The sequence below is a fragment of the Lagopus muta genome, chromosome 6, assembly GCF_023343835.1.
Source record: "Lagopus muta isolate bLagMut1 chromosome 6, bLagMut1 primary, whole genome shotgun sequence".
Taxonomy (NCBI): Eukaryota; Metazoa; Chordata; class Aves; order Galliformes; family Phasianidae; genus Lagopus; species Lagopus muta.
The window spans coordinates 45,018,612-45,046,484 of NC_064438.1; the positions used below are offsets into that span (position 1 = coordinate 45,018,612).

The window sequence follows — 27,873 nt, forward strand, 5'->3', positions numbered from 1 at the left end:
CTGCACTGTAGCTGATAGCCCAGAGCAAATAATTGAAGGTACAAATTTGAGCAAACAAATTTGTCCTTCATTGAAAACTGTAGTCAGTGAGATATTCTCTGTCATGACCTGGAAGTGAGCAAAATTATTCTAAATTTTGGACAGTCATTTTTTGAACTGAGGCTAAATGAGAGAGGAAAAAACCAATTTAGTCACCATAGCTGAATGCTATGTTTGGGCTGATGGATGCTCATCCCTCATGATTTCTTGGCTGCAACACACTGACCAAATTGGTGCTTGTGCTGGACTAATTATATGGGATTCAAAGTAATGGTCATCAGTATAATTCCTGAAAATACCCACAGGTTGGTGGATACTGGGACAAATCATGTAGCGCTGTGACCCAATTAAAAGAAGGCCTGAATCGAATCCTTTGCTTGATTCCATACAATGTAATAAACCAGCCAGTGTGGGAATGTATAATGCCAGAGTGGTTGGAAGCTATAAGGACAGAAGTGCCTGATAATCAACTGAAAGAATTCCGAGAAGTATTAAGGTATGTAGACATTTGTAGAAACCATTTTATTATTACATATGTTGATTGTTGAAGGTATTAGTGAAGTAAAATGTTGAAAGTGAATAAAGAAGTCATTCAGCCTTTGTGCAGTAGACAGTAGTGAGTGAATACTTCTGAATTTTTCGTGAATTGTATTTAGACTAGACTTTAATCTAAGCTTTTTTGGGAAAGTTTCATTTCATTGTTCTTTGTATCCTTGAATCAGCTTCTTTGTTGAGCAAAGCACACTTTCAGTCTCTTCCTTTGGCATGGTGGAAGAAGCTTCATTTTCCTCCTGGCTAGCTGTTGAGGAGAAATATTGGTGATTAGTAGAGCTGGCACTGAAAAATAGTTGATTTATATTGATTTAACTGCTATCTTCTCCTGTTGAACAAAAAATTACCAGAATAAGAATGGTGACTGTTGGAGTCGTAATTCCATATTAGCCATACGCCTTTGACAGCAAAGCTTCACACTTTCTCTGAAACTAACCTTAAGTTTATATTTGCACAGACCGATGAAAACATGTTTAGTGAGAATAAGGAACGGTGGAGTGGTGAGATGAGAAATTTTTCTATACATTGAGTGTAGAAATCAAATCAAACTGGGCATAATATAAGATGTGATGCAAATTCTTGAAGTGCATCACCAAATTCACTGTGGTGAGGCACTAGAACATCTTGCCCAGATAAGCTGTGGAGGTGTTCAAGGCCAGGCTGGATGGGGCCACGGGCAGCCTGATCTAGGGTAGTGGGTGCAATCCTGCCCACAGTAGGGGAGTTAGAAATAAATAGTCTTAAGTTCCCTTCCAACCCAAGCCATTCAATGATTTTATGATATGATTCAATCAGAATGGATGGCATCAGCACCGTAGCTCAACTCCTCTGGAGAATGAGGATGGCAATAAGATTCCAGAAGCATCACAAGTGCTAATTGTGAGATTGCCTTTCTACTAGTTTTCCGTTATACCTTACCATAACAACATGTTATAATAACTCAGTGATGCTCTACTTCTGTCCTACTTTTCAGCAAAATGTTTGACATTGAACTTTGCCCTCTCCCTTTCTCCATGGAAGAGATGTTTGGCTTCATCAGCTGTCGATTCACAGGGTATCCAGCCTCTGTGCAAGAGCAAGCATTGCTTTGGCTGCATGTAAGTGTCTTTTAATAAGTCAGCAAAGGCCATTTTATCTATGTAATCATGTATCCAAAATTTTCAAGTAAAGTACGATTCTCGTATTCTTGATTTTTTTTTTTTTTCTTTTTTTTTTTTTCTTGCTCCTACTAACAGTTATGACAAGTTTGGATGAACTTATATTAGGTGACAAAGTAGGTGGTGATATTCCCACAGTTATAGGTAGATAACCAATGTTGTCAGTATACTGGCATCTGTAGGCAATCTGGATGAATTCTTAGAATAAGTATAGGAATTCTATTTTAGGTAATAATCAAGATAGTAAATAGTTATTCATACAACTATGTTTAATATTTCTGCTTCGCAGAAACATTTTGTGCATAAAACTGATCTCAATGTACAGAAAACACTGTGTGATCAAATATTTTGAAAATAGGTGGTTTTTTTTGACAGTTCTCTTTTGCCTTGATTTGAATGGGAACCTAAAATTCACAGCTCACCTCACTGTATTCCAAAATTAAATGCATGCAACTTGCTGATCTGAGGATCATGTGATAAATATGCTTATAGAATATAAGGCATTATATTCTTGTAGAATATATGGCATTTTTAATCAATCTTGAAACTTATCTTTTTCTTTTTTACTTGTTGTCTTTCCTCAGGTGTTATCTGAACTTGACATTGTTGTTCCTCTTCAGTTACTAATCAGCATGTTTTCTGATGGAGTTAATTCTGTGAAGGAATTAGCAAATCAACGAAAATCTAGAGTCAGTGAACTGGCAGGAAATGTTGCAGCTCGGAGGGTAATGGTTATTATGGTTATTTCTCCTGCTTTTTTTTCTTTCTTTTTTTTTTTTTCTTTTGCTTTGAACAGTTATCCTAATAGAACGCATGTGAAGAGTTAAAGTTGTTTTTCAATATGGCAACATTTGATTGGAAACCCAACACAAATTTTGAGAGTGAAATAAAATTTACATGACTTCTTCAGTAATACCTCTCTGTCAAGTGGTCAGTGTGAAGATAATGCAGGTAGAAATTAACTGCAGTTTTTCATCAGTAAACTCAGATGGGATATTTTTTGAGTGTTTGTCATGGTATATTTTCCAACTATTTTCATTCTTTTAATTTGCTTTTAATGTCTGTTAACAATGTTTTCTATGGACAACTGGTCACCCAGAGTTAATTTTTTTTTTTTAATGCATGATTGATGGGCTAGGATGATCTGGGGGGGGGTAACAGAACAATTATTTTTTTTTGCCTGTATTTTTCCCCCTCCAAGAAATGTAAAAATTTCTATAAAGAAAATTAATTTGTCAAAAGCTTATGATCTGTTAATATACATATATATTTATATATATATACATATATTATATATATCTGTATTTACAAATATGTAGGCATTAACACACTTGGACTGATGGGGCTAACTTTCTAGTCGTCTTCTACGAAGTGCTTTGTGGACAGAAGAAACAGTGTTAAAAGATTATATCTTCAGATTATAGACCTACGGCATCTAGACAGTTGATGATACTTCATGTGTAGTCCTCCTACATTCCGATGTAGCTCAGCAGAGAGCACTTACACAACTTGTTCATGACCACTTATAAACTAAGTAGAAAAATTGGATGATATAGTAATCCAGACCCTAGATGGTCTAAAGATAGTCCTTGTGTAATCTAACCATATTTTTCCTTGAAACTCTTAGAGGTTCTGAGAGTGTTGTAAGGGGCCTATGGTAGTGTGGACATAAATTCGTACAGAAATGCACATCTTACTGTTGTTATGCCTATTTCATTTACAGCTACTCATATTCTTGGTATAGCCATAATTATGCTATTGTCTTGAGATACTCTCTATTAGCTTCCTGCTATTGAAGCTGATATCCCTGGGGCAAGCCAGTGTAACCTGATGGTCACTTTATTAGTAGCACCAATTTTCTGTTTTGTTTATGATGATGCAGGTTAAAAAATAAAAGCTACCAAAAGGAATAGTAAAGCTGTCAATATTCTTGACGTTTTCCCTAGTCTTGTATAGAAAAAATTGTTTAAATGCTTAGTATTCATTTGAACATGTTTACTTTATGTGTCTTCAGGTAAGCGTTGCTTCTGACCCTGGTCGCAGAGTTCAGCACAACATGCTGAGTCCTTTCCCAAGCCCCTTCCAGAGCCCATTTCGAAGTCCTATACATAGTCCTTTTCACAGTCCCTTCAAGAACTTTGGGCATCCTAGTGGGAAGGCAATTGATTTTGACTGTGAGGATGATGAAATGAATCTTAATTGCTTCATTTTGATGTTCGACCTCATCTTGAAGCAGGTACTCTTGGAAGAAAAATACCCACAGTAAGGGACACTGAAGTTCTGTAGTCACTTTTGTCTCTCTAATCCTGTATTGAGACCCTTTCTGATGAGGGGCTATGACAAAATATAAGGCATTTTAATTTTTCTATAGCTTTCATGTGCCTTCACCTGTACAAGAGTTAAGGGTTCATGGTTAATGAAGAGAAGGTAGACATCTCCACATTGTGTTAAGCATCTCATATGAGTAAAATGAGCTTTCCTTAGGAGATGTGCTTTTTCTACAGGCTACAAGAAGTTTGTTGACAGGCTTAGATTAGATGCATAATTTTTGGTTATCTAAAGTTATACATTGAAAATTCAGATCCAACTGTTCTGAGTAATAGTCTCCAGGTAATGTTAATTGTCCTGTACTTGAAATTGTTTATTTACCTTCAAAACCTTACTCCAGCTGTTCAGCCTTGGGCTTGAACATTGGAAGAAATGTAGGAATAGGCAGAACACTTAGGGCTGTGGTTTCTAAAGAAATACTAGATCCTTACTCTTTTCACTTTTTCAGATGGAACTCCAGGATGATGGTGTCACTCTGGGCTTAGAGAACAGCATTTCAAAAGATATAATATCCATCATAAACAATGTGTTCCAGGCACCCTGGGGTGGTTCTCACACATGTCAGAAAGATGAAAAAGCAGTTGAATGTGGTCTGTGTCAGTCCAGCATTCTGTGTTACCAGCTGGGTTTTGAGCTGCTGGAACAACTTGCTCCAAAAGAAGAAATCAGACTAGTGGTAAGTACAATAACCTGTATTACTGGCATGCTGAAACTCCTCTTGGTTATTCTCATTACACAGTGCACAAGGGAGCAAAGCTGCACTGATCTTTGGTGTGGAACATTTAAGAAGTTAAGGCAAAAACACCTCTCAATTTAAAATCTCCTAAGGTTGAATTTATTCAGAGAACACAGGGAAGACGGCAATATTTCTTCAGTGTGAACTCTTCTCCCTGTCAACGCTGCCCACTTTGGAAGTACACTCCTATGATACTGTTTTAAATAAAATGTGAAACATTAATACTTAGTGTTTTTCATCTTCCTTTGAAGGCTAAGAGTAGATACTTTCAAATAAATTAATGATTTTGAATAGAAGGAGGCAACTTGAAATGTCTTAGTTCTTGCTTGGTTGTTGAAAATGCTCAGAAAAGAAGACAGGTTTAGTGGATCCAGAGGCCTGAGGATACTCCTCAGCTCCAATATACAGCTATTAAGTGTGATTAAATCCATGTCTGAAACATGATCTTGTTGTCAGAATCAAGTTGCTGATGCAGGAATTTAGATGCACAGATAATTTGAATACACAAGTTTACATGGAAGCTAGACAATCTTTGACTCATTTGGGCTCAGCTTATCCACAGAAAATGTTACTAACAGCAAGATATGGCCTAATGTATTTAGAAAACATCAAGAAATGAATTTAACTTATTATGTTCTTAAAGGAGCCCACAGATAACCTTGAGGATAGTCTTCTGTATACTAGACCTGAGTTTATTATAGGAACTGAAGGAGAAGAGGAAGACAAATCGGCACCAAAACATGGAGAAAACCCAGGGAATCACACAGAGACCACGGAAAATACTGGTAGGTTTGGTGAGAAGACTGAGTATTTACATTAGGCCTTGAAAGAAATGTTTCATTCATACAGAATACGAGGTTTTGAAGTAGTTTTTCAGAAGCCACAGTATGTAGTCACTTTTCTTCTCACACATTTTATTCTTTCAGCATATCAACAGAAGACTGTATTATGTTAGTAGTAGGTGTTTTTGACTCAGAAAGTGCTGGCTTTGTGAACATATCAAGTAACAAAAACATTCGATGCCAAATTCTGTGAAGTTGTAACTTTACTAATGTCAGTGTTAGTATGGCAAGAATTAATTTGCTTCTGATTACTTTCGCATTCTTTAGTTTCACTTTGAATCCACAAATGAGAGGACTTTAACAACAGTTTATGTAACTTACATTTTCAACAGCAATAAAGAATGATACAGAAAGAAAATTTTGTTATCAGCAACTTCCAGTTACCTTGAAGCTCATATACACTATACTGCAGGTAAAATTATTTACTTGTTTGTTTAGCCTTAGTTTTCCCTTAAGTGGTTTTGCTGTGTTGAGAGTGGTGCCTCTGCTTACACAGGAAATGTCAAGATTTGAAGAACCAGACATTCTTTTTAACATGCTGAATTGTCTGAAGATTCTTTGTCTTCATGGAGAATGCCTTTATATAGCAAGAAAGGACCATCCACAATTTCTTGCTTATATTCAAGATCACATGCTGATTTCAAGGTAGACTTTTATTACACATTTTATCTTCATACTTAATTGATTCCCAAATAAACATTCATTGTGACTGCAAAGAATTTGTAGGTTTAATAGGGAAAATTAAGGAAGTGTGCTAGAGAACTGGGGAAAGGTTAAGAAGCTGTGTAAATATTCTATCTAATGTGCCCTTATGAGGCTACATATAGAACTGAGATAATTCATGATGCCGAGAAATTTCATGTGGCTCAAATGCCATGAATTGAAGTTTTGATAAATCTGAAGTGTTTCAATGTAAGGAATATCTGGACTTGGATTTTCAAGAGAAAATGTTGAATTTAAAGACTTCCAAGTAGCTCTATTCATGTATAAGCAACTCTGTAGTGTTCACTTGAAGGTCTATGACAGCTCATAGAGATTCTACTGAAAATTAGTGCATTCCCACTAATAATACAGTGTGGACATTTCAAAGTAAAGATGTAAAGAGAAAGCTCCTATAAACAGTCTTCATATTTTTGGTCTTTCCAGCTTATGGGGAGTTGTGAAGTCTGAGTTCTCTCAGCTTTCTTCCCTGGCAGTCCCACTGGTTCTTCATGCACTTTCACTTCCTCATGGAGCTGACATTTTCTGGACAATCATTAACAGCAATTTCAACAGCAAAGATTGGAAGATGAGGTTTGAAGCAGGTAGGCCTAGAAAACATACTGTTTGACATTTGTTGCTTTCCTGAAGAGGTAGAGCTTTCTTTGCTGCCAGTGAGGAAACGTGTAATGGAAGATTATCTTTTAGCTAGTTTAAAGAGCTTGGGAGCTAGTGTGGTGCAAAACAATGGCACTAGAATAAGGGAGAACATAAGGCATTATGGAAAATCAAAGCAAAACCAAAATCACAACAACATCTCCCAGCTATTTTTGTTGTAACTTTCTAAAATGTGCTTACTTCTAGGAGAGGTGTATTAATCAAAACACAAAAGACATAAAGAAGCCATTGCCTAAGTTAATATTCATATTTTCTTTCTCTGGGGGCTGCTACAGTGGAGAAGGTGGCCGTATTGTGCAGATTTTTGGATATCCACTCTGTGACAAAAAATCACCTACTGAAGTACTCTTTGGCTCATGCATTCTGCTGTTTCCTGACTGCTGTGGAAGATGTCAACCCAGCAGTAGCTACAAGAGCTGGATTATTACTTGACACCATAAAGAGGCCAGCTTTACAGGTAGTTTCATTGTATGGAAAAAGGCATTCAAACAAAATCTGGATTTTCACCCAGTGATTGGAATGCTTCAGGTGTACAGCATCACAGTCATTACTAGAACTTCTTCAAACAAGCCTTGTGGGTTTTTGAATCAAATGTGTAGTGGGGCAGAACATTTGCTCATGCTTTTGTATTCCTCAAAACCTTGGAAATTTCTCCTTTCTAAATATAATTTATCTCCTTACCTACCTAACTTTTCCATTGATAGTTGAAGCATTAGTCTTCATTTAAAGGAGTGGGGAAAAGAAGACCTAAACCTTTATCCTATACAAATTGTCAGAAATTAGAGTTTTGACATGCCTTTGCTTTTAAAAAAAAGAAAAAAAAAAAGCTTATAGTCTTCACATCTCAGTACTGTTTTGTTGTTTTTTTTTTTTTCCCTCCTTAGGGTCTTTGTCTCTGCCTTGATTTCCAGTTTGACACAGTTGTCAAGGACAGGCCCACAATTCTCAGTAAGCTTTTGCTACTTCATTTTCTAAAAGCGGATATTCCAGCTTTGAGCTGGGAGTTCTTTGTGAATCGCTTTGAGACCTTGTCTCTGGAAGCACAGCTTCATCTGGACTGCAACAAAGAATTCCCTTTCCCAACAAGTAAGCAGCGTCCAAATCAATCTGCCCACCTTTTATGAGCTTCTGGAATTTCAGCTGCTTGGAAGGGTCTAAGGGAGGTGTAGGTCTCCCTTGTGTAAGATATCTGAAACTTTCAGGCTAGAAGAGAATAACTCAAAGAGCACTTTCTGACTGCCTAAATATAGCCAAGGCTATATTTCATTGTACCTTTGGGCTTCATATTTTATTCTCAATAGGATTTGATTGCCAATCTTGGCAATTTTTTAAACATGGTCTGTTTCTGTGGCCGCTCAACTGCAAACTGCATTATTATCCCACTGAGTTCTTCTGTGTATGTTTTTATGCTAACAGCATGCTATTTTCAAGAGTCTACGTCATACCTGACACTGTTCTGTGATGGTCTGCACAGGGATAGCCTGCATGGTCCTTGAACATAAACAAATGCACGGGGGCACAGCAAAAGAAGTACACGAACTCCCAGCCAGTGCTTGGTTGGCTGTTCGTGTACTGATGAATAAAATTGTTTGTAAATATTTGTCCTGTTCATGCTAGATTTCTTGATGAATACCATGCCACTCTCCATTCACTAGTGGAGGCTAAAAATAATTTGTGCATTACTGTTTAATATGTTGAATAATTAAAAACTTCCTTAACTAAATGTTGGACTGTGAGGCACACCTATTTCCATCTGATTTGCCCGAAGAAGGTTGGGAACAGCTGTTTGGACAGCATGTGTCCCTCAGCAGCCTAATGCCTTCTTCTACACTTGCATGAAGGCCTAAAATGTCCAGGTGCTGCTACAGCATCCATGTAATGAATGTAGGTAGAATTGCAGAGGTATTTTCATCTTTGTATGTGAGTAGCTTGACCCAAAGCAGAAGGCTGAGACCTGGGAAGGGAATCTCAGTTTCTATCTCCTCTAGCTGCAGATGTGGACTTAAAAGATATTTGTTAAGATTCTCTTGAGCCTTTCTATGTCCTCTGAAAGACATAAGCCGTGCAAGAGATCGGGTCACTGGATTCGGTGACTTACATAATAAAACTCAGTGTTTGAATGCACAATAGACATAAGTATAGAAAAATGTTAGAGACTTCATTCAGACATGCAGTGGTACTGCTAATAATAATACTATAAAAGCATAATCAGCTTCACAGAATTTTGGAAGAACCGTTCAGATCCGCAATGATAGATGTAGGCAGAACATGAGGTTAGTCTGAGGCAAAGCTATATGCCATGTTTGGTAAGACTGCACTAAATGTGATCATACTTGTGAGATTTCTGCCATTTTAAATAGGGAGCCCCTCATATTCCTTTAGCTTGAAATTTAGATTTTTGGTCCAAGAACCTTTTTCCAGTCTTCCAGAAAGAAGATAGAAGGGACACCATTACTTTTTAGCACAGTTAAGCTCTTTGGGGTTTCATGGATTTTGGAATGAGAGCATGCAAATGAGTTCCTTGCAGATGGACCCCTTGAACCCATATGAATCTTTCTTGACTTCAGTGGGACTGGGGGCCCAGTTGCATTTGGCACTTGGCAGCACTAGGGCCTCACCATGCTGTGGAATGAATCCTAACTTGGTCAATTGCATTTGCAAAGCTATCACTGCTGTCCGGACAAATGTCGCCAACCTCAGTGATGCAGCAATGTGGAAGATCAAGAGGGCTCGTTTCGCACGTAATCGTCAGAAGAGTGTGCGTTCCCTGAGGGACAGTGTGAAGGGACCAGTGGAGTCAAAGAGAGCGCTCTCCCTTCCAGAAACCTTAACCACCAAAATTCGTTGAGTATCAATTTATGTTTTTGTCTCCCTTAGGATTGTATCCTATTGTTGGGTACACAACGGAATTGTCAATATTTCTCCAAATAGGATAGCAAAACTAGGTTTCTGATCAATTTGGGCAGTATTCAGATATTACTAGTGAGTTTGACAAAGAACATTGACAAACATTATATCTATGCTCTGTTTAAATTACCCGAAAAAAATGCTCCAAAACTAGTTTGTGGATGCATCTTAATTTTTAATTGTGGTTAATACACAGTGATTTTGTCTGAAATCAATACATTCATGGAAAAATTCAATCGTTACTAATTTATTCATTGTAATTACCCATCAGTGTATGCAGCATATGCTTAGGGATTTTAAAAAAAACTGTTAATGAATCAAACGTAGATGTCTTCAGAATTCCTTTGTGAATAAGATTACAAAATCATATCATGCAATGCATTCTTCCTGCCAACTTGTGTAGAAGGGCCTAGGTGATGGAAAATCTTAAGCCTCTATGAAGCAATGTACACATATTTTTCCAAGCAAAAGTAAAGCTTGAACATACTCTTTTAGAGAATTTTACAAACATGGATTTGTCTTATATTCAGATTGGACCTCTTGCATTGCTCCTACCCATATATTAGAAACAGATAAAATGTTAAAACTTGGATGTTAGTGAACTGCTATATGATTTATTTTCTTCAAACCAGGCAGCACAGTATTTTGGGACTCTTATGTAATCCTTCTTGACTGGTTTCTGATCCTGCACAGGTGTTCCTGTGTGATGACACTTCCAGAAAAAACTGAATGATGGAGAGAACTAGAAATACAGAACATGGTGTACAAAATCTATTGAGCACAGGAGTAACATTTCAAATGGTTACACTCATTGCCTTGACAACACTGCATGAGCAAATGAACATAAATATGCTAGTACTGAATGTATGCTAAAGCATAAGACATGAATGCTACTTACTTAAAAAGTTGTGTTTTTTTTGTTGTTTTGTTTGTTGTCATTGTTTTTTAATTTTTTAAGCTGTGAGCTTGACCAGACATGAGCAGTCTGCTCCTGCACTTGGCGGAACACCAGAGCAAACACCAGGTGGGTTTGAAGTGAATGCTTTGATGACACAGGCAAATGAAATACTGGCTTGCTAGCTCCTGAGAAAAGCCTGTGCAAGCTGTAAGCTATCTAAAAGGCACAACGTAGTACCAAAGGTTGTAATTTCTTGTTTTGTTCTAGATTTGGCCTTTGTTATACTTAGAAATTCAGGTCTGGAGAGAGGTTGTTCAGAAGCAATCATCTATTGCTGCCATTGTCTCGTTCTCTGGTTTCATTGCCCCTGAAAGCAAGCATATCTTTAGTATGGTGGCCCCATGGGTTATGTGTGTTCAGCCTGATCTTTGTCTTCTGGATTTTGAAGAGAGGATAGAAGAATGTTTTTGATTGTAGTTATTACTCTTTTCCATGCTGTATACTTACAGACACTGTAAGTCCATTATTTTGTATTTAATGGCAACTTCTTTGTGAAGATGCTGCCCTTCTGTCAGGCATGCGTTGAATAATTAATCCAGAAGGGTTCAAGTAAGTAAATAGTCTTTAAATAATTATGATTTGCTGACAGTTCTTGTTTGGCTGAGACCTTGTAGACTGACAAATTGGAAGTGAAATTCCTCTGATTCATCTTTTTTCACATTAACACCTCAGGAAGTGCAATATTTCCAGCCAACACAACTTCAAAATCAGAACTGATCGTCTTATTCAGTGATCAGTTAAACAGGAGAATCTTGCCACTGTGGCTGTTAACCAAGAGCTGTGGAATGGACTGGGAGAGTCTCGGAATTAGCACTGGTTATAGTACTATTAAGCTAGTCCAGTGAGACTTAGAAATCAACCAGTTCATTACAGAATATGTGTGCAGGTTGTCACTGACTCATAGAAGGAGCAAATGAAATCATAGTGTGAAGAGGAGAGATATCAGCAAATGAATGTTGCTTATTTAATGATACCATTCATCTGCCATAGGCTGGGCTTAAAGAAACTTGTCACATTAGAAGTGTCAGTCTCACGGTAGGCATTGTTAACCATTGTGATTTTGTTAAATATGTTTTGTTATTTCAGACTTTCAGCTTTTGAGTTCCAGGCTCACCTAATTAGTGGTTTTCACCAAAAGATACATATAAAACATTGCAGGTAAACAGTAAATATTGATGTGAAAAACATCTGAAAATGTAATTCAAGGTTTTCACAGATGCCTTCAAAATTAGAAGACAATGGCTGTCCCTCTGCTCCTGCCCAGCATTTATAAATTCTCTGAAATCTTAATTTTGTTTCTTGAAGGTTTTTAACTCTTTGCATTGGCAGTACTGAGCATATCTTCTGAGGAATGAACCAACTCCTAAACACAGTCTGTACATCTGTTACAGAAAAGCATTTATTTTTTTGTATGCCACTTGATTGAACTAGTCTTTATACTCATCTGTTTTTTTTTTTTTTTTTCTAGATCTAGAACTACTCTTTGTATAATCCAAATACAAGATCATACTTTGAGTTAATCTTGCTTGTAGGTTCTCTCCTAGAAACTTCAATTTTAACAGTTCTTGCAATAAGAGCTATTTCCAATAATTGACAGGATTTATATATTATTAAATGAGTACAAGTAGATTATCTTGTAATTCTGCTTCATACCAGCTTGTTTTATCACAATTATTCATTGTTAGACAGACTTATAAGCACACATCAGAAAATCCATCTGATACATTTTAGCAAAAAATTTTTGTTAGCAGTAATAGTATTTACAGAACAAACTAAAAGTAGTGATGTAAGAAAACTTAATTTTAGTGTTTCCCTCTTTGATTCTGTCAAAATAGATAGTCTTTAAGTTCTCTTCCAACTCAAGTCAATCTATGATTCTGGGATGGGAAGATAAACAGCTCTGTTAAACACAGGAAAGCTGAGAAATGGAATTTGGTATGCATGGTAGGTATTATTGTGCTGTTGACTGTTGGACCGGATGATCTTGGAAGTCTTTTCCAACATTGGTGGTTCTATTTTTCTATGATAGCGAGGCAACAGTGGGACAGTGCCTTCAGAAAAGCATGCCCCCCTCTCTCCTGTGACCTCATCCATGTGGAAATGGAGCAATTAACTTTGGAAGAAATTTGTGGTATATCCTGTATCCTTTTTGCAGTTTTTCTATAACTGGTACTAATGTTTCTCTTATATTGATAGGACAACCCTCCCCAGAGAATGATAATACGATAAAAGACTTACTGCCAGAGGATGCTGGGATTGATCACCAGACTGTTCACCAGCTGATCACTGTGCTAATGAAGTTCATGGCAAAGGATGAAAGCAGTGCTGAGTCGGACATCAGCAGTGCTAAAGCTTTCAACACAGTCAAGCGCCATCTGTATGTCCTGCTTGGTTATGATCAGCAGGAAGGATGCTTCATGATTGCACCACAAAAAATGCGTGTTTCCACCTGCTTTAATGCCTTTATTGCTGGAATAGCACAAGTAGGTGAAGGCAATTATTGTTTTTTTTTTTTTTTCTTCTGCTATTTCTCTTTGCCTGTTGCTACCACCATTTCAACACAGCTGCATTTATACCAAAATAATGCCTTCTTTCTTCATTTTCAAAGTAAAGAGAGCTATAATTTCTTATCTCATAATGCTCTTTTAAGGCTTGATTCTTGATGATAGAGCAGTTTGTGATCCTAGGATGAAAAATGCTTCATGCTTACAGAATATTCTTTTTATTTGTGATGAAGCATCATCAGGTGTTGGTCTTTCGTAGGCAAAATAGAAGGTTTTAATCTATACTGTATAGCAGCAAATGCATCCTGATTCATTATCTTGGAGCATCATTGCTGTATATTGTTAATTGGAATAATTCCTCACTTGCTCACTTTGAAGCTGATTTGTGTAAAAGTAGTTTCAGGCCTGCTGTGGTTTATTGAGTGTCTGGCAGTGGTAATTTAGATATCTAGACAGTATCTTCCATGTTTTTTTAATGTGTTTTTGAGGTTTGGATACCCAAACTTCAGTGACCAACACTGATCTGATTTTCAGTTAACAAAATCTGAGTATCAGTCTCTACCTTCCTTTTCCTCTGTCTTTGAAACATCTCTGAACATCTTTGAAACATAGCTGAATTCACAATTTTTATTTGAAAAGCTTTACAGTTGAATCCTGCTTCCTTTGAAATGAAATGGAGTTTCAGTAGGCTACAGTTTTTCTGTAGATGTCCCTGTTGGTTACAGGGGAATCAGAGTAGATGATCTTTATAAGGTCCCCTCCAACTCAAATGATTCTTTGATTTCCTCCATGTAGCAGGCACCAACACTAATTTGTATTTTGGGAGGATTTTTTTCCTCGAGCTGCAGGGCTGCTTTCAGCTTTTGTCCTTGAAAGCATGTAACTTCCCCTCCCTAGCAGCATTTTTTTCTGAAACCAGTTCAGTATTGCCCCACATGGTGGCAATGTTGCACAGTTGTGTTCAGGGGGGAAGTACAGCGGGGGTAGAGCCGAGCTATGCCATTTCAGGCTCTGTATCTCAGGCTGAGTTCTGCTCAGTGTTTGCAACATTATTTATTCCAGATCTTCCTGTGACATCTTAAAAAATGGATCTGCTCGGTTAAGACACATCTGCATTACATTATGTGCTGCGTTAAGGCTGAGTTCTGTCTTCCCTGTATGGATGATTTTTTTCCTAACTGTGTTATATAATTTTATGTCATCCTGAGAGGACAAGGCACACTGCAGGGAAGAACCATGTTTGGTGATTACATGTCATCTGTTCAACAGGGTAACCACACAAAGATAGACGTAGCATTTATCTGTTTAGGTCTATGCACATAACAGTAAAATTTGAGGCAACTAAGCACCAAACTAGAGAGTTTTATAGGGACTAAACATTATTCATCTTGTTCAGGAGGAAACTTGAGAGATGAGCTTTGTGTTCATAAATTAGACCCATCCCTTTCTTGTAATAAAAGCAAAATCAGAACATGAAGACCTGAAGGAAATGGATGATGTGGATGAAGCATTTGTGTCTGTTTAGATGGACAAGTATCCAAATCCACTTAAACTGGAGCACCAAATCCACTTAAACTGCAGGAAGGCGATAGAGGGTGTGCTGGAGTTTGCTTGCTCTGCTGTTGTACTTTCCTAGACAATGACCATTCTTTGTCAGTGTCAGGGACAAGGATTTTGTGGGTCCTTGAAATTATCTGATTCAACTACTGATTCCCGGACATAAAGCTTTAAAGAAAAATCACACAGCAGACTGCACAGGTAGGAATCCAGACAGGTCTCAAATATGTCCAGAGAAGGAGACTCCACAACCTTTCTGGACAGCCTGTTCCAGTGCTCAATTGCTTTCTTCCCTGTGTTAGTATGGAACTTCCTGTGTTGCAGTTTGTGACTGCTGCCCCTTGTTCTACTGTTGCTTACCACTGAAAAGAGTCTGATCTCATCAGCTCAGCTCCTGCACTTCATGCGTTCATAAACAGTGATGAGATCCCCTGTCAGCCTTCTCTTTTCCATACTGAAGTGTCCCAGGTTTCAGCCTTTCCACATAGGGGAGATGTTCAAAGCCCTTAATAACCTTTGTCACCCTCCACTGCACTCTTTCTAGGAGTTCCCTGTCTTTTTGAACTGCAGAGCTGAGAACTGGATACTGTACTCCAGATGTGGCTTCACCAGGGCAAAATAGAGGGGGAGGATCATTTCTTTTGACCTGCTGGCCACACTGTTTTTAGTGCACCCCAGGATACCATTGGACTTCTTGGCCATAAAGGCACACTGCTGGCTCGTGGCCAAACTGCTGTCCAAAAGGACACCTGGGTCCTTTCCTGCAGGTCAATCTCTAACCTATATTGATGCATGTGGTTATTTCTCCCCAGGTGCAAAACTCTACACTTGTTCTTCTTGAAGCTCATCAGACTCCTCTCTGCCCAACTCTCTAGTCTATCCAGGCCTTTTTGAATGGCAGCACAGCCTCTCAACAAGACCTGGACAGACTGGAGAGTTGCTGCAAGACTGACAAGAAAACAATGAAAACTGTTAGTACAACATTAATTTAGAAAACAACTAACAACAAGAAGTAACCCATAATTGTGTTGTGTCTGGTAAACATGGTATATATGCAGCATAGTTCTGTCTATTAAGGCATGACCAATTTGTGCCATAATATAAGGCTATCCCTATGATGTATGTTGTGGACGTGACAATGTATATTAGTATTCTGACTGTGCAGGTTGGAAAACTTTCAGAATGCATCTTCCTTTGTTTCATTTTACCTATCTAGCTAAAATGAGAGCCTGACAAACTGGAAAAAGTTTTTAATTGATAGTAAGACAAAGTAAGATAGTAAGATAAAATGTTTGTTTTCACTTAACTGATATGTAAACTGAATTATCACCTCAGTGGAGCTGATTTGGTGAGCTAATCCCTGTGCTGATATTCTTTTCAGGTGATGGACTACAACATCAACCTGGGAAAACACCTTCTTCCTTTGGTGGTGCAGGTGTTGAAATACTGCGCTTGTCCTCAGCTAAGACATTACTTTCAGCAGCCTCCTCGCTGCTCCCTCTGGTCCCTCAAACCTCACATTCGGCAGATGTGGTTAAAGGCTTTACTTGTCATTCTCTATAAGGTGAGTGGTCCCAAAGAGGTGCTGTTTATCTTAAAATTTACACTTAAAAGTAAAATTTAATACATGGAACACCCAACTGTACTGCAAATGAAAGGAGCTGCAAGGTACACCTCTGATTTGCTTACCCTTTGTGTTTAATATCAGAGCTCAAAGTAATTAGGCTTTCATCTGTGCTACCTACTGTCTGTATTGTCTTTTCCATAGTTAACTGTGAAGGAAATAGATAAGTTTGAATACTGTAAAATGCTATATAAAGGTTGAAAAATTAGAAAGGTCATAAATAATATTTAGGTTTTTTAGAAACAAATTGTAACTTTTAAATGGGGAGTCAGCTTATTAGCTTATACTCTTTAGTTAAATGATGCTTCTGTGATTGTTGTTAAAATATAGGGTGTTTACACACTGAAACACAGTTGTGAATACTTTTGATATCCTTAACAAAGTTCTTGCAGTTTTACAGAGCATGCAAGGAAGTGGAGACACTAAAAATGAATGGTACCTGCAAATTGAAATACAGCATTTGTAAGATAAGAACTTTTACATTACTATGTACATTCAACAATTGGTTTTGCCATATAAGTCAAGAAAGCAATATATTAAATCTTAATAGGGACTCTATTGAAGTGTCTGTACAAAGTTGAAAACAGTCCTGCTCCTCACCATGTGTTTAGAAATGTATGATCAAAGGAAGGCAGAGGGCATCCTAGCTGACAATATTCTTGTCATTTTTTCTGTTTTACTGCCTAAATGTTTATCCATGGAGAAAAGTTGAGTTTTAAGCTGAAGTTTTTCTCTTTCACTCAACAGTACCCCTACAGAGACTGTGAAATCAGCAAGATTGTACTTCACCTAATCCATATCACAGTCAATACCCTCAATGCTCAGTATCACAGCTGCAAGCCCCATGCAACTGCTGGTCCTTTGTATAGTGACAACAGTAACATAAGCCGATACAGTGAAAAGGAAAAAGGTACTTTAAACAATTTCGTTTATTTGATAGTCATTTATTTAATCCATGAAGTATCACAGATGTTGTAGAAATGAGCAGATGTGGTCTAAAATTTAGAACATAATCCTCAGAATTAAGTCCAAGGTCTGATTTATCTGACAACCTATAGCCCTCTATAGCAGCATAAATAAATTCACTGTTTCTTTGTAGACAAAGTATAGCACAGCAGTCTAATTTTTATCTTGGAGAGAGGGTGCCTTAGGCTGAGTAGTTCAGTTGCACACCTAGGTCGTCCTTGGCTTTTCTAAAGAGAATTTTATCTGATTATACACATACATAACAGTTGCAACCACCCTTTGCTGCATTATTGCTATATTCAGATATAGGGAATGCAATTCATCTGACCAAGCATAGATATATATGCACATTCTCTAGTGGTCTAGAATCGAGAATCCAGTTGGTTAAGATGTACATTTCATCTCATCTTAAAGCAGATGTTAAAAATAGTGACTTCAAACTAATTTCTGGTAACATGGCATAGTACCAAATAGTAGATGTTTAAAAGTGGAAGTGATGAACTCAGACCTAAAGTTGAGTAGTTCAGATGCAAACGTGTATGATACTTATGTCTAAAGGCAGAAGACTTGTTCATTCCTTGGAGTCTGAATTTGACTGTTAACTCTCTACTGCTTGCTAGACATAACAGGTACTGTGATGGTGTGAGTTGGTGTAAGGTTAGGTCAAAAGTAGTCCCTCAATTTATTAAGCCCAGTCCCTACAGAAGCTCATATTATCAACTTTCTTTGACGTTTTTTTTTCATCTTATCAATTAGTTTTCTTATCCCTGAAGCTTTAAGATGGTTGTTTCAGGACTTCACGTCTAGTAGAAGCTTCTGCCATTTTGAAGGCTAAAGACATTAATGTTCAGTTTATGTCTTCAGTTTTTGGCCATTTGAGCTGTTTGACTTCTATGCCTCCTCCTCATTCCTCAACACCAAATGCCCTTTCTCTCCATGCCCACCTAATAGAACTGACAGGGCAAAATTTATTTCTTCTCTTGAATCTTAAGGAGGTGCCTAATGAGACATATGATAAATATGTTTTTTTTCCCCTTTCCTTATTTTTTAAGTAGCTATTTCATATAGGCAATGTATTTATTTTTTGTTGCATAGATGGCCTTATGTCTTTCTTCCTTTCTGCCATTTCCAACCACAGGTTCTCAAATTCAACCATAATGCTTTACTATTACTACTCAGATCAACATTTTCATAGTTCATACTATTAGATTTCATTCCATTGCTATTACCAGCCATTCAGGATTATTGTTCTTTTTTTCTTTTTTTCACTTTCCCATTTTATTTATTACAGACCCTGCAGTCATACTAATTCCCATCTCCTGCAATTTACAGTTTCTCATTGAGCAGCATAGACAGTTATTTACTCAAGTCAGCATCCAAAGTTACTGTTTCTTTCATCTAAGAAATCTGTACTGTTAGTAGGAAAATATCAGCTTAGAATGGTAAAAGCATTGGTATGCTTTTGCTGTATTGTAGCCCATTTTTCATTTATCTCTGCTCTTTCTAACTTGAATTCATGATGTAACAAGAATGAAGATGTTCTAGCTGTTTTCTATAGGTATTTAGGTTTTTTTTAGTTTGGTTTTTAAACAAAATTCAGATGACTCTTCAAATTTAGTTGAAAACTTAGCTGAGGCTTTATCACATTGACAGCTTTTCAAGGAATTACACTCTGTGAAGATTAATAACAATTTTTCTTTCTCCAGCAGAGGAAGACAGTGTTTTTGATGAGTCTGACATTCATGATACACCAACTGGACCTTGCAATAAAGAATCTCAAACATTCTTTGCAAGACTGAAAAGAATTGGTGGCAGCAAAATGGTGAAATATCAACCAGTTGAGATGAATGCTCAGAGAAGTATGATTTTTTTTTTCTCTCATCTTACTCATTTAGAAATACAATTTCCCACTTTTAGTTTCAAATTACCACATTTCTTTGTAGAATTTATTGCATTGCATGTCCAATGCTGTAATACTAAGTTATTTTGAAACCTCTTCAAAATTGTTTGTGTAGCTAATTTCTTCCTTTACTTTTTATAACTAACACAGCCATGCCAAATGTCCTTAGGAATTGCTTGACTGTGTACTCTTCTATCCAATGCATAGGGTTAAGCAGTCTGCCTGCAGGTTGCATCTATCCAGGATGAGTAGAATTTGGACAAATCCTATTATTTCAGTGTAGGGCTTTTTTTGTAATTATTGTTTTGTTTATCTCTTTTAATTTGTAAAAATCGATACGATATGTCTCTGAGGTGAAAAACACACATTTTAGAGTTTTGATTAATACTGGTTTTGTATTTGAAATGCCAGTGAATTGTGAGATGAAGATATCTTGCAGAAGTTTCCAACTAAGGTAGTATTAGCTCTTTCTGTTTTAATCAGGTGAAATAGAGCTGGCTGAATATAGAGAGACGGGGGCCTTACAAGACAGTATTCTGCGCTGTGTGAGAGAAGAAAGCATTCAGAAAAAAAAACTGCGCTCTCTAAAACAAAAATCTCTTGATATAGGGAATGCAGACTCCCTGTTGTTTACATTAGATGAACATCGCAGGAAGTCCTGCATAGATCGATGTGACTTAGAAAAGCCACCTGTCCCTGCTGCTTACACGATACACAGGCAGAGTGATTATGGACGATCTCGGCAGAATTCTTCTACTAAAGCTGAAAATATAGAAATACAAGAAAATCCTCCTTCTGCAGAGAGTTTCCAGGAAACAAGACGACCTGTCATACCAGAAGTTAGGTTAAACTGCATGGAAACCTTTGAAGTGAAGGTGGACTCTCCAGTTAAACCTGCTGGTCCCAAGGAAGATTTAGATTTGATAGATTTGTCCTCTGACTCAACGTCAGGTCCTGAAAAGCATTCAGTACTTTCCACTTCAGACAGTGACTCTTTAGTCTTTGAACCACTTCCTCCTCTAAGAATAGTGGAGAGTGATGAAGAAGAAACAATTAACCAGTTAAATGATGAGGTCTCTGGCAAAACCACTGTGTCATCTCCCTCAACACCTATCAACATCTCTGCACTCAGCCTCAGCACAACACCTCTGGTCCAGTTCAGCATTGAAGATTGCTCCAAAGACTTTAGTTCTAAGGATACAAGCAACAGCACTTCAGCAGGAATAGAGGACATCCTATCTACTTCTCCCAAAGATAAAAAGAATTCTTTGGATTTAGGTAAGCCTGAAGAACTTCATGACATATCCTGTGGGAACTCACTAACACTGAAACAGAAGAGGGACCTGCTGCAGAAGTCATTTGCCCTTCCAGAAACGTCCCTTGATGATAACTCTGAACTCAATGTGGAGGAAATTAGGCCTAGTGGAGCAATTCCAAGTCCCAGTGTTAAAACAGTCCTCATTAAAGTTCCTGAGGATTCTGAAAACCAAACCGAAAGTGATAAACTTGGTAACAACCCAGAGTCTGATACTGAACAAAACACAGAACAAAAGCAAGAAGAGGAGACTGAGGAGTCAGAATTTAAGATTCAGATTGTTCCCCGCCAGAGGAAGCAGAGGAAGATTGCTGTGAGTGCTATTCAGAGAGAATACCTGGACATTTCCTTTAACATCCTTGACAAGCTGGGAGAGCAGAAGGAAGCAGGTGAGCTCAACTGCTGTCTTAATGGTGTATTGTGAAGGTTTTTGTAACAGATAGGTATACAGAGTAAGATATGTGATCTGGTGCAACCTGAACTAGCTGAAATTTTCCAGGTGTTTGTTTTTCACAAGGAATGTACTAGCCATGCAGGTATCATGCACGTCCAGGGGAGAGCCCGTGTGAAAAAGAAGTTGGAGCTCAATGACAAAAACACTGTCCCTCATATCAAAGTTAGGGAGTGTAACTCTGTGACTTCTTTATGTGAGCAGTCCAGTCCATATTATGCTGGTCATTCTCTCTATATAGTGATTTTTGTCTCTTATTTCTTCTGCAGACAGAAGGCAGTGGAAAGCAAACTGGAAAGCAAACTTAGCACAGCTAAGAGCACATGGGATTAACTACAGGTTGCATTTAGCAACAAAGATATTCATGTTTTGTTTTTATACTGTAGTTGGATATACATAAAGTTACAAGGCTTGTACTTATTAAAGATTTGAAGTGCTAGCATGTGGAAAATTATGGAGTACTTTTGTTTATCCTTAGTTTTTTACAGATTGTTTGGCTATTTCTCTTCAGGATTTTTCAGAGATTGGGTTTTTATCAGTCTGTTTAAAAACATACATTAATTATAAAATCAAAAAATCCTCCAGGCCTCAGTTCTTTGAAGAGAAGAGTAATACTTACGTATGCTTGACCTCACTTATTTCTCAGTTACTTCAGAGGGAACCATGGTATAATTTTCCATTATGATTCATGAATTTGTGACATCCCAGTTCTATGAGGAGAAATCATTCAATGTGATTGTAGCTGCGCTGTTACATTTGTTTGAGGCTGAGTGTCCCATTTGTGGTACCAGTAAGCTGATGAACTGCTGAAGCTTTGTAAAAACAAAAGAGCCAAGTACTTTTGAACCTTTCACATAGGTTCTTTGAGAAAAATGGTCATTAAAAGCATTTGGATTCAATTTTTTTTTTTTTTTTTTTTTTTTTTTTTCCAATTAACTGTAAGGACCACTAGTAAGTTTTCATGAATTCCCTAACAAAAACATCCTTGAAACATCTTGAAAGGACTGTCCCAGTTCTGAAACGCCACATGGAATCTCGGATTTTAACATATACCGTAGTCATTTGTTAGCAGGTATCTACGTATGTCATCCAAAGGGAACATAAAGCAGTCACAATGACTCATTAAATGCTCATTTACGTTACAGTCAGTTTGCATAACTAGGTAATTTAGTTACTTGGGTAGTTTAATGTGTCTCATGCATCTGTTTTCCTCTGTTTTAGCCTTATGAATTAATTTATTTGAGAATACATTTGTTGTAATTAATTTAAGTAGGCTTAATAACACCATCCACAATCATAATACAGTGATTGTAAGTTCAAAGCCTTATTTGAGCTTTGTCATCCTGTTGTACATCCATATGTGTTAGAAGGGCTTCTGACAAAAGTGATTTCTGAATTAAATACGCAAATGGTGATTGTTTCTTCAACCACACGACTGTAGGATTCAGAATTTCATGCCTGAGCCTCTTTACAGCACAGATACACATTTGTGTGTTGGTGGTCCTGTTAATTAATTTGTGAGCAGGATCGAAAACAAACTCCATGTGCATTAGTTATTTCTGAGCTCTAAAAGGACATATGTACAAATCTCCTTCAAAAAGTGATTTTAAGTAATAGATCCCTGTGCATCTGTAAACATTACCACTGAGTCCTTTTAGAACTGCTGCGAATACCAGATGGTGAATGGATGATTGAAGAAATGTGAAAAAGATATCCAGCGTGAAAGCAAATGGAAAATATTTATTGATTCTGAACACTGACAGTTTAAGTAAAATCTCTATGTAGATCCTGCTGCGAAAGGGCTTTCAACTCTGGAAATGCCAAGAGAATCATCTTCTGCACCAACCCTTGAAGCAGGTGTCCCAGAGACAAGTAGTCACTCTTCCATATCAAGTAAGTGCATCCCTGATTCAAGAGTTTAATTTCTTGTTGTATTTATACATCAGATGCATATCATATATGGCAAATGCCTCCCTCTGAGTTTTATTGGTTCTTGGAAACATGGCTGTGCTGGACATCATTAGATTTGTTTAATCTATGTCGAGGATGTTAGCAATCGCTAACCACAGGATTTTCTGTTGAGACTTGGCAAATTTGTGAAATATGGTTTGCCTGATTTAGGCTAGGTAGCAAATGAAAGCAGAATTTCACTGAAGCTAAATGCTTATTTTACAGCGAGAGAAAACACTGTCAATTGTATATGCACAGAGAAGAGGATGAGAGCTTCACAGAACTATTTCTGTGGTCTTCATCATATTTTTTGTTTTACCTTAGGAAAAAAAAAAACACACTACAAATCTCTTGCAATTTTTGTAAAGTGCTTTTAAGTGCCACTCAGCTGAAATGCATTAACTTCTTATCTGGCAGTCCTATACTCATCTCAGGTGCAAAGTGAGCAAGGTTGATTTTAAAAGTTATTGTCACATGGCTTAATAGAACAGATGTAGTTAAGATTGGAAGGTGGAGGCATCTTGGAATAGTTTAACAAAACCCAGAATTGCATGTCCATGTAGGCAATGTTAAGTAAGACACCTGAATGTTGATGGGACAGCATCTGTAGGTAGTAGAAAAGGAAGGGGAAATGATGATCTGCTTTGATAGCAGTGAGCTGCTAGATTGGAGTATCAGTCCTATTAAAAGATGATGTTATTGTGGCATGCTAGATTAGCTCTTGGAACAGTGGTTTCCTCTCTGGTTTTACCAAAAGCATCTTGAGAGATGTGCATTTCATAGAATTGAACATTCATCGTCCACTTAATGATAGCCTGAAAAGCAGCTAAATAACCACCAGTTAAGACCTATCACTGTCTGGTATCAGTGAGTGCTCTGTGTTTCTGTAAATTCCAGTACATGAAACCTGGAGTAGTATCTATATCATACTGAGCAGTTCAAAATGGCAGGAAGCTGCAGGAAGCCCTGGTAGTTGCAGCAGAAATGGAAGCAGCAGCAGCAGGTGCAGAATAGAGTAAGCAGCTAGAGAGATCCCACGGGGTACCTGAGGATGTTTCTGAACCACAACAGTTTGAGTGTACAATCCCACTGTACAGCAAAGTCAAGTAAGTGGAGCAGAAGCCTGGCCTGTCTGAACAGGGAACTCTGCCTGGAAATAAACTGGAAAATATCTGACCTCTGCAACTAAAGCCTGGGTTCACAGAAAGAGTACAGAGCTGTAGTTTGCATCTGCAGGAAGAAAATGTGAAATGCTAAACACAACTTGAGTCTACTGTGGTGTCAGACAACAAAAGAGGCTTTTTCAGTTTCGTCAGGTTGGAAGAGCAGGAGGAAGTCACCTAAAAAAGTAAAGAGAAGGAAACAGTGGAGGCTTAATACCTTTTATTACCTCAGTATTTAACTTGGGCTGCCCAGACCGCAGAATTGGAGAACCATGATTAGGGGTGCACTGACTTCCCATCTCCGGTCACCAGAATTGTAAGGGACCAGCTGTGTCAGATCAACATTTAAGCTTAACTTACTAAGTTCATGGGGCCAGGTGGAATTCACCTTCGTTTATTGAAGGAGTTAGTGGATATTTATAGCTCAACTTCTCTCAACAATTTACTTCTTTCTATGTGCCTCGGTTTCCAGCTGTAAAATGGAGCTCGGATTCTTCCATTGCGTCCCTTGTATATTTTGACTGCAATATTTTTGGCCTTTTACTACATGCCTTTACAGTGCTTTGCATAACAAGTCCCGATCAGGATTGTGCACACAAGGCACTTCATAACGCAAACAGATAACATTGCTTGTTCAATCAGTGCTAGACCACAGAAAGCGTGTCATTAAATTGCGATAGGAAGATACTGCCTTTGGACTTCCTGGGGAGAGAATTCCTCAGCAAAGTGATTGATCAGATCAACAACTAATATATGAAAGACTTACCAAATAATATCTGGAAGTTATTTATCCCTTCATGATTCACAGGTTTTCTGTGGACCGCCTGGTCATGAACCGCTTCCTGCCCTTTATCACCAGTCAGTCATAGACTGGAAAAGTCACATGCTGGTCCACAGCAGTCAGCCTGGTTCCAACATGGTTCAAAGGCTGACAACTCTCTGGATTTTACGTTTTTGGATTTTCTTTTTTGATTCCTGGTAATTGAGATCATTGCACATGAGAAATCAGGTAAATAACAGTAGAAATCCAAGCCTACTTAACAGTAACCTGAGGATGGGAAATGTGCATGAAATTTTTTTAAATTCTAACCACAAAAGCTGTTAAGAAAATTCTAAGAGATAATTTTCTAGAATTTGGCATTCATCTGCACTCCAAGCAGTCTTGTCAGTTCTAACATTAATTGCCATTCTATCATTAGGAAATGCTGTACTTGATAAAATGATAAAATGTCTATTTCAAATTCTTGCCCTGAAATTGATGAAAATTATACTTTTTTTTTTCTGTGAAAAACAGCTGCAATATAACTTAAAAAGGAAAACACGTAATAAAGTCCTCGCCTGGTTCCATTCCAGAAATTTAGTTATACAGGGACTACTTTGCAGCAGTGCAGCAGGAGGCTGTACTTGTACCAAAAATACCAAATGAAGTGCGCTTTGATACGTTGAAAGGATATAATAAAGTAAAACGTAAAATACTTCACTTAGTAAAATAGCTTGCGTGTGAACTTCCACTGAATAGACTGAGTTTAGGATAAAGGCACTCAACCTCTCAGTTTTATTTGTAGTTTATCTCATGTCTGAACTTCTTCATCACAGTTAATAACGTGAAAGTCTGGGTTTGTTTTCAAAACTTAGCTAGGTACTTCTGGATTTTTAAAAGTGACTGATACTACTTGATATAACATTAATATGGTTTTAAAACCATATTAACAAATGAAAATAATCATTAGAAAATTTTGATTTGTTGTCCTTGCTGTTGAGCCTTACTAAGGAAGGCATTTAAACATAGGCTTATGGCAATATTTGTAAAGCTTTCCTGCATGGAGATGCATAGTTTGTTCAGTCATAGTCTCTGTCTTCATACTCTGAAAAACGAGTTTGATTTCTGTGGTGGAAATACATTATATTGCTCATGTTCAGCTAGCAAAATGAAAGTGTTTCAGTTATTCCATGTGATTTTTTCCTTATGAATGGAGGGAAGTAAGAAAGTCAGGAATACTATATGGTTTATTTCTTCCTCCATTTAAGCACTCAAAAGATACATGACCAGAAAAGTTTTAAATAAGAAGTCCACAAGTGTTTTTTTTTCTTTTTTTTTCTGGAAGCATTGTCAAGTGAGACAAACCCATAAAATAATGTAGTAATGCTCATGTAAGTGGGTATTATAAATGGTCAGATAAGGAAATGGCAAGGGCTTGTTTCTCCTTGGAAGAAGAATGGAAGGGCAGTCATGAAGTGGACCCATTTTCAAAAGCATGCTGGCTTTACATTTTAGAAGAACGTGCAGATACTATGCCTGAGGCAAGTATTTAGGAAGCCTCTGCATGAAGATTGCTGATGGAACACAGTAAGCAAAACAGATTTTTTTCCCTACTAGTGAGCATAGATACAGTAATCCTCCATACTTTGCTGGGAGGAGACCGCGTTTCCTTTCTCAGTACACAGTGCGTGAGCTTATCACCTATCGGCGTGGGAACTTTGGGGTATCTTACACTGCACAGATACCTAGTATTTTGAAGAACTTGTGATATTTGGTGACAAAAAGGCACTGACAATTGGCACAGTAGATAAGATCCTAGATCCAAGTCATTTATGATATGTCATTTGGCCATAATTTTACCCTGTGTAGCTGTGTGAAAAGTGTGTATTGACTCGAGCAGGATCCTTGAGCAAGCAATTCATATCCTATCTCTATTTACCTCATACTGGCTTGTAAGTTCAGGAAATAAGAGTAGTTTTACGTGTTGTTTGAGCCCTTGAAATCCTTTTGCATTTCTAACTTGCAGCTCAGTTCAGACAAATGAAAAGAGGCTCTTTGGGAGCTCTGACAATGAACCAGCTAATGAAGAGGCAGCTGGAACACCAGTCTAGTGCTCCCCACAATATCAGCACTTGGGATACTGGTGAGCTGCGTTTATTGTTCCTTATTTTTATTTCTTAAACCAATTACTTTCTGTATCGATCCACTAGAAAAGTAGGTGTTTTTATTCTACCTCTGCAGGTAAATAATCAGTCTCAAGTCTAAAGAGAAATCTGCATAGTAAATAGCAGATTCTCACCTGGTATGAGTTGGGATATTTGGGATGTAGCCCCTCTGGTACAATGGTGTCCCCATAATTTTTCATACTGGGGACCTAGCCAATTGAAATGGAAGTATTTCTGTTGATTTCATTAAGTATAGAATTTCATCTTGATGCATGGAATCATTAATTTGCATATATGTTTACAATGGTGTTGGTACACTAAGGATTTGCACGCTGTACTATCCAGTTTCATTTCCCTGTTTAATGAAGTTTCTGTCAGCTCATGCTGAACACCTGAAGTTTGTTTTCCATTTACTGACCCTTTTTCACCACTCAAGATGAAAATAAAGCAGACAATGAAAATGGAAATAAGCACATAATTTCCTCATTCTTCATGTGAAGAGTTTTACTTTTTTAAAAAAAATCTTTAAAAATTGTTCTCTTGTGCTCAAATTGACAGCAGATACCACTAAACAATGAATTAATTATAATTTGTATTAGAGACTAGATCATTCATTGCCCAT

The 27,873-nt window shown here is 37.6% G+C and overlaps 1 protein-coding gene across 12 annotated transcripts in view; it reads left to right on the forward strand.

Annotated features, from left to right (window-relative positions):
- UNC79 (unc-79 homolog, NALCN channel complex subunit) overlaps nucleotides 1-27,873 on the forward strand; it is a 98,204-nt gene that overhangs the window by 32,067 nt on the left and 38,264 nt on the right. For 7 of the 12 annotated variants that reach the window (XM_048948592.1, XM_048948583.1, XM_048948588.1 and 4 more), the window contains 20 exons: nucleotides 345-535; nucleotides 1,565-1,688; nucleotides 2,333-2,473; nucleotides 3,763-3,984; nucleotides 4,525-4,752; nucleotides 5,456-5,597; nucleotides 5,987-6,066; nucleotides 6,151-6,299; nucleotides 6,801-6,958; nucleotides 7,307-7,488; nucleotides 7,916-8,117; nucleotides 9,695-9,874; nucleotides 10,897-10,962; nucleotides 13,093-13,379; nucleotides 16,339-16,521; nucleotides 17,329-17,491; nucleotides 19,254-19,406; nucleotides 19,931-21,151; nucleotides 22,999-23,106; nucleotides 27,113-27,229. In XM_048948592.1, the coding sequence (XP_048804549.1) occupies nucleotides 345-535; nucleotides 1,565-1,688; nucleotides 2,333-2,473; nucleotides 3,763-3,984; nucleotides 4,525-4,752; nucleotides 5,456-5,597; nucleotides 5,987-6,066; nucleotides 6,151-6,299; nucleotides 6,801-6,958; nucleotides 7,307-7,488; nucleotides 7,916-8,117; nucleotides 9,695-9,874; nucleotides 10,897-10,962; nucleotides 13,093-13,379; nucleotides 16,339-16,521; nucleotides 17,329-17,491; nucleotides 19,254-19,406; nucleotides 19,931-21,151; nucleotides 22,999-23,106; nucleotides 27,113-27,229 (4,297 nt within the window). The remainder of the gene's footprint in view (nucleotides 1-344; nucleotides 536-1,564; nucleotides 1,689-2,332; nucleotides 2,474-3,762; nucleotides 3,985-4,524; nucleotides 4,753-5,455; nucleotides 5,598-5,986; nucleotides 6,067-6,150; nucleotides 6,300-6,800; nucleotides 6,959-7,306; nucleotides 7,489-7,915; nucleotides 8,118-9,694; nucleotides 9,875-10,896; nucleotides 10,963-13,092; nucleotides 13,380-16,338; nucleotides 16,522-17,328; nucleotides 17,492-19,253; nucleotides 19,407-19,930; nucleotides 21,152-22,998; nucleotides 23,107-27,112; nucleotides 27,230-27,873) is intronic. The other 5 variants (XM_048948584.1, XM_048948590.1, XM_048948586.1 and 2 more) reach the window with 3 other exon arrangements.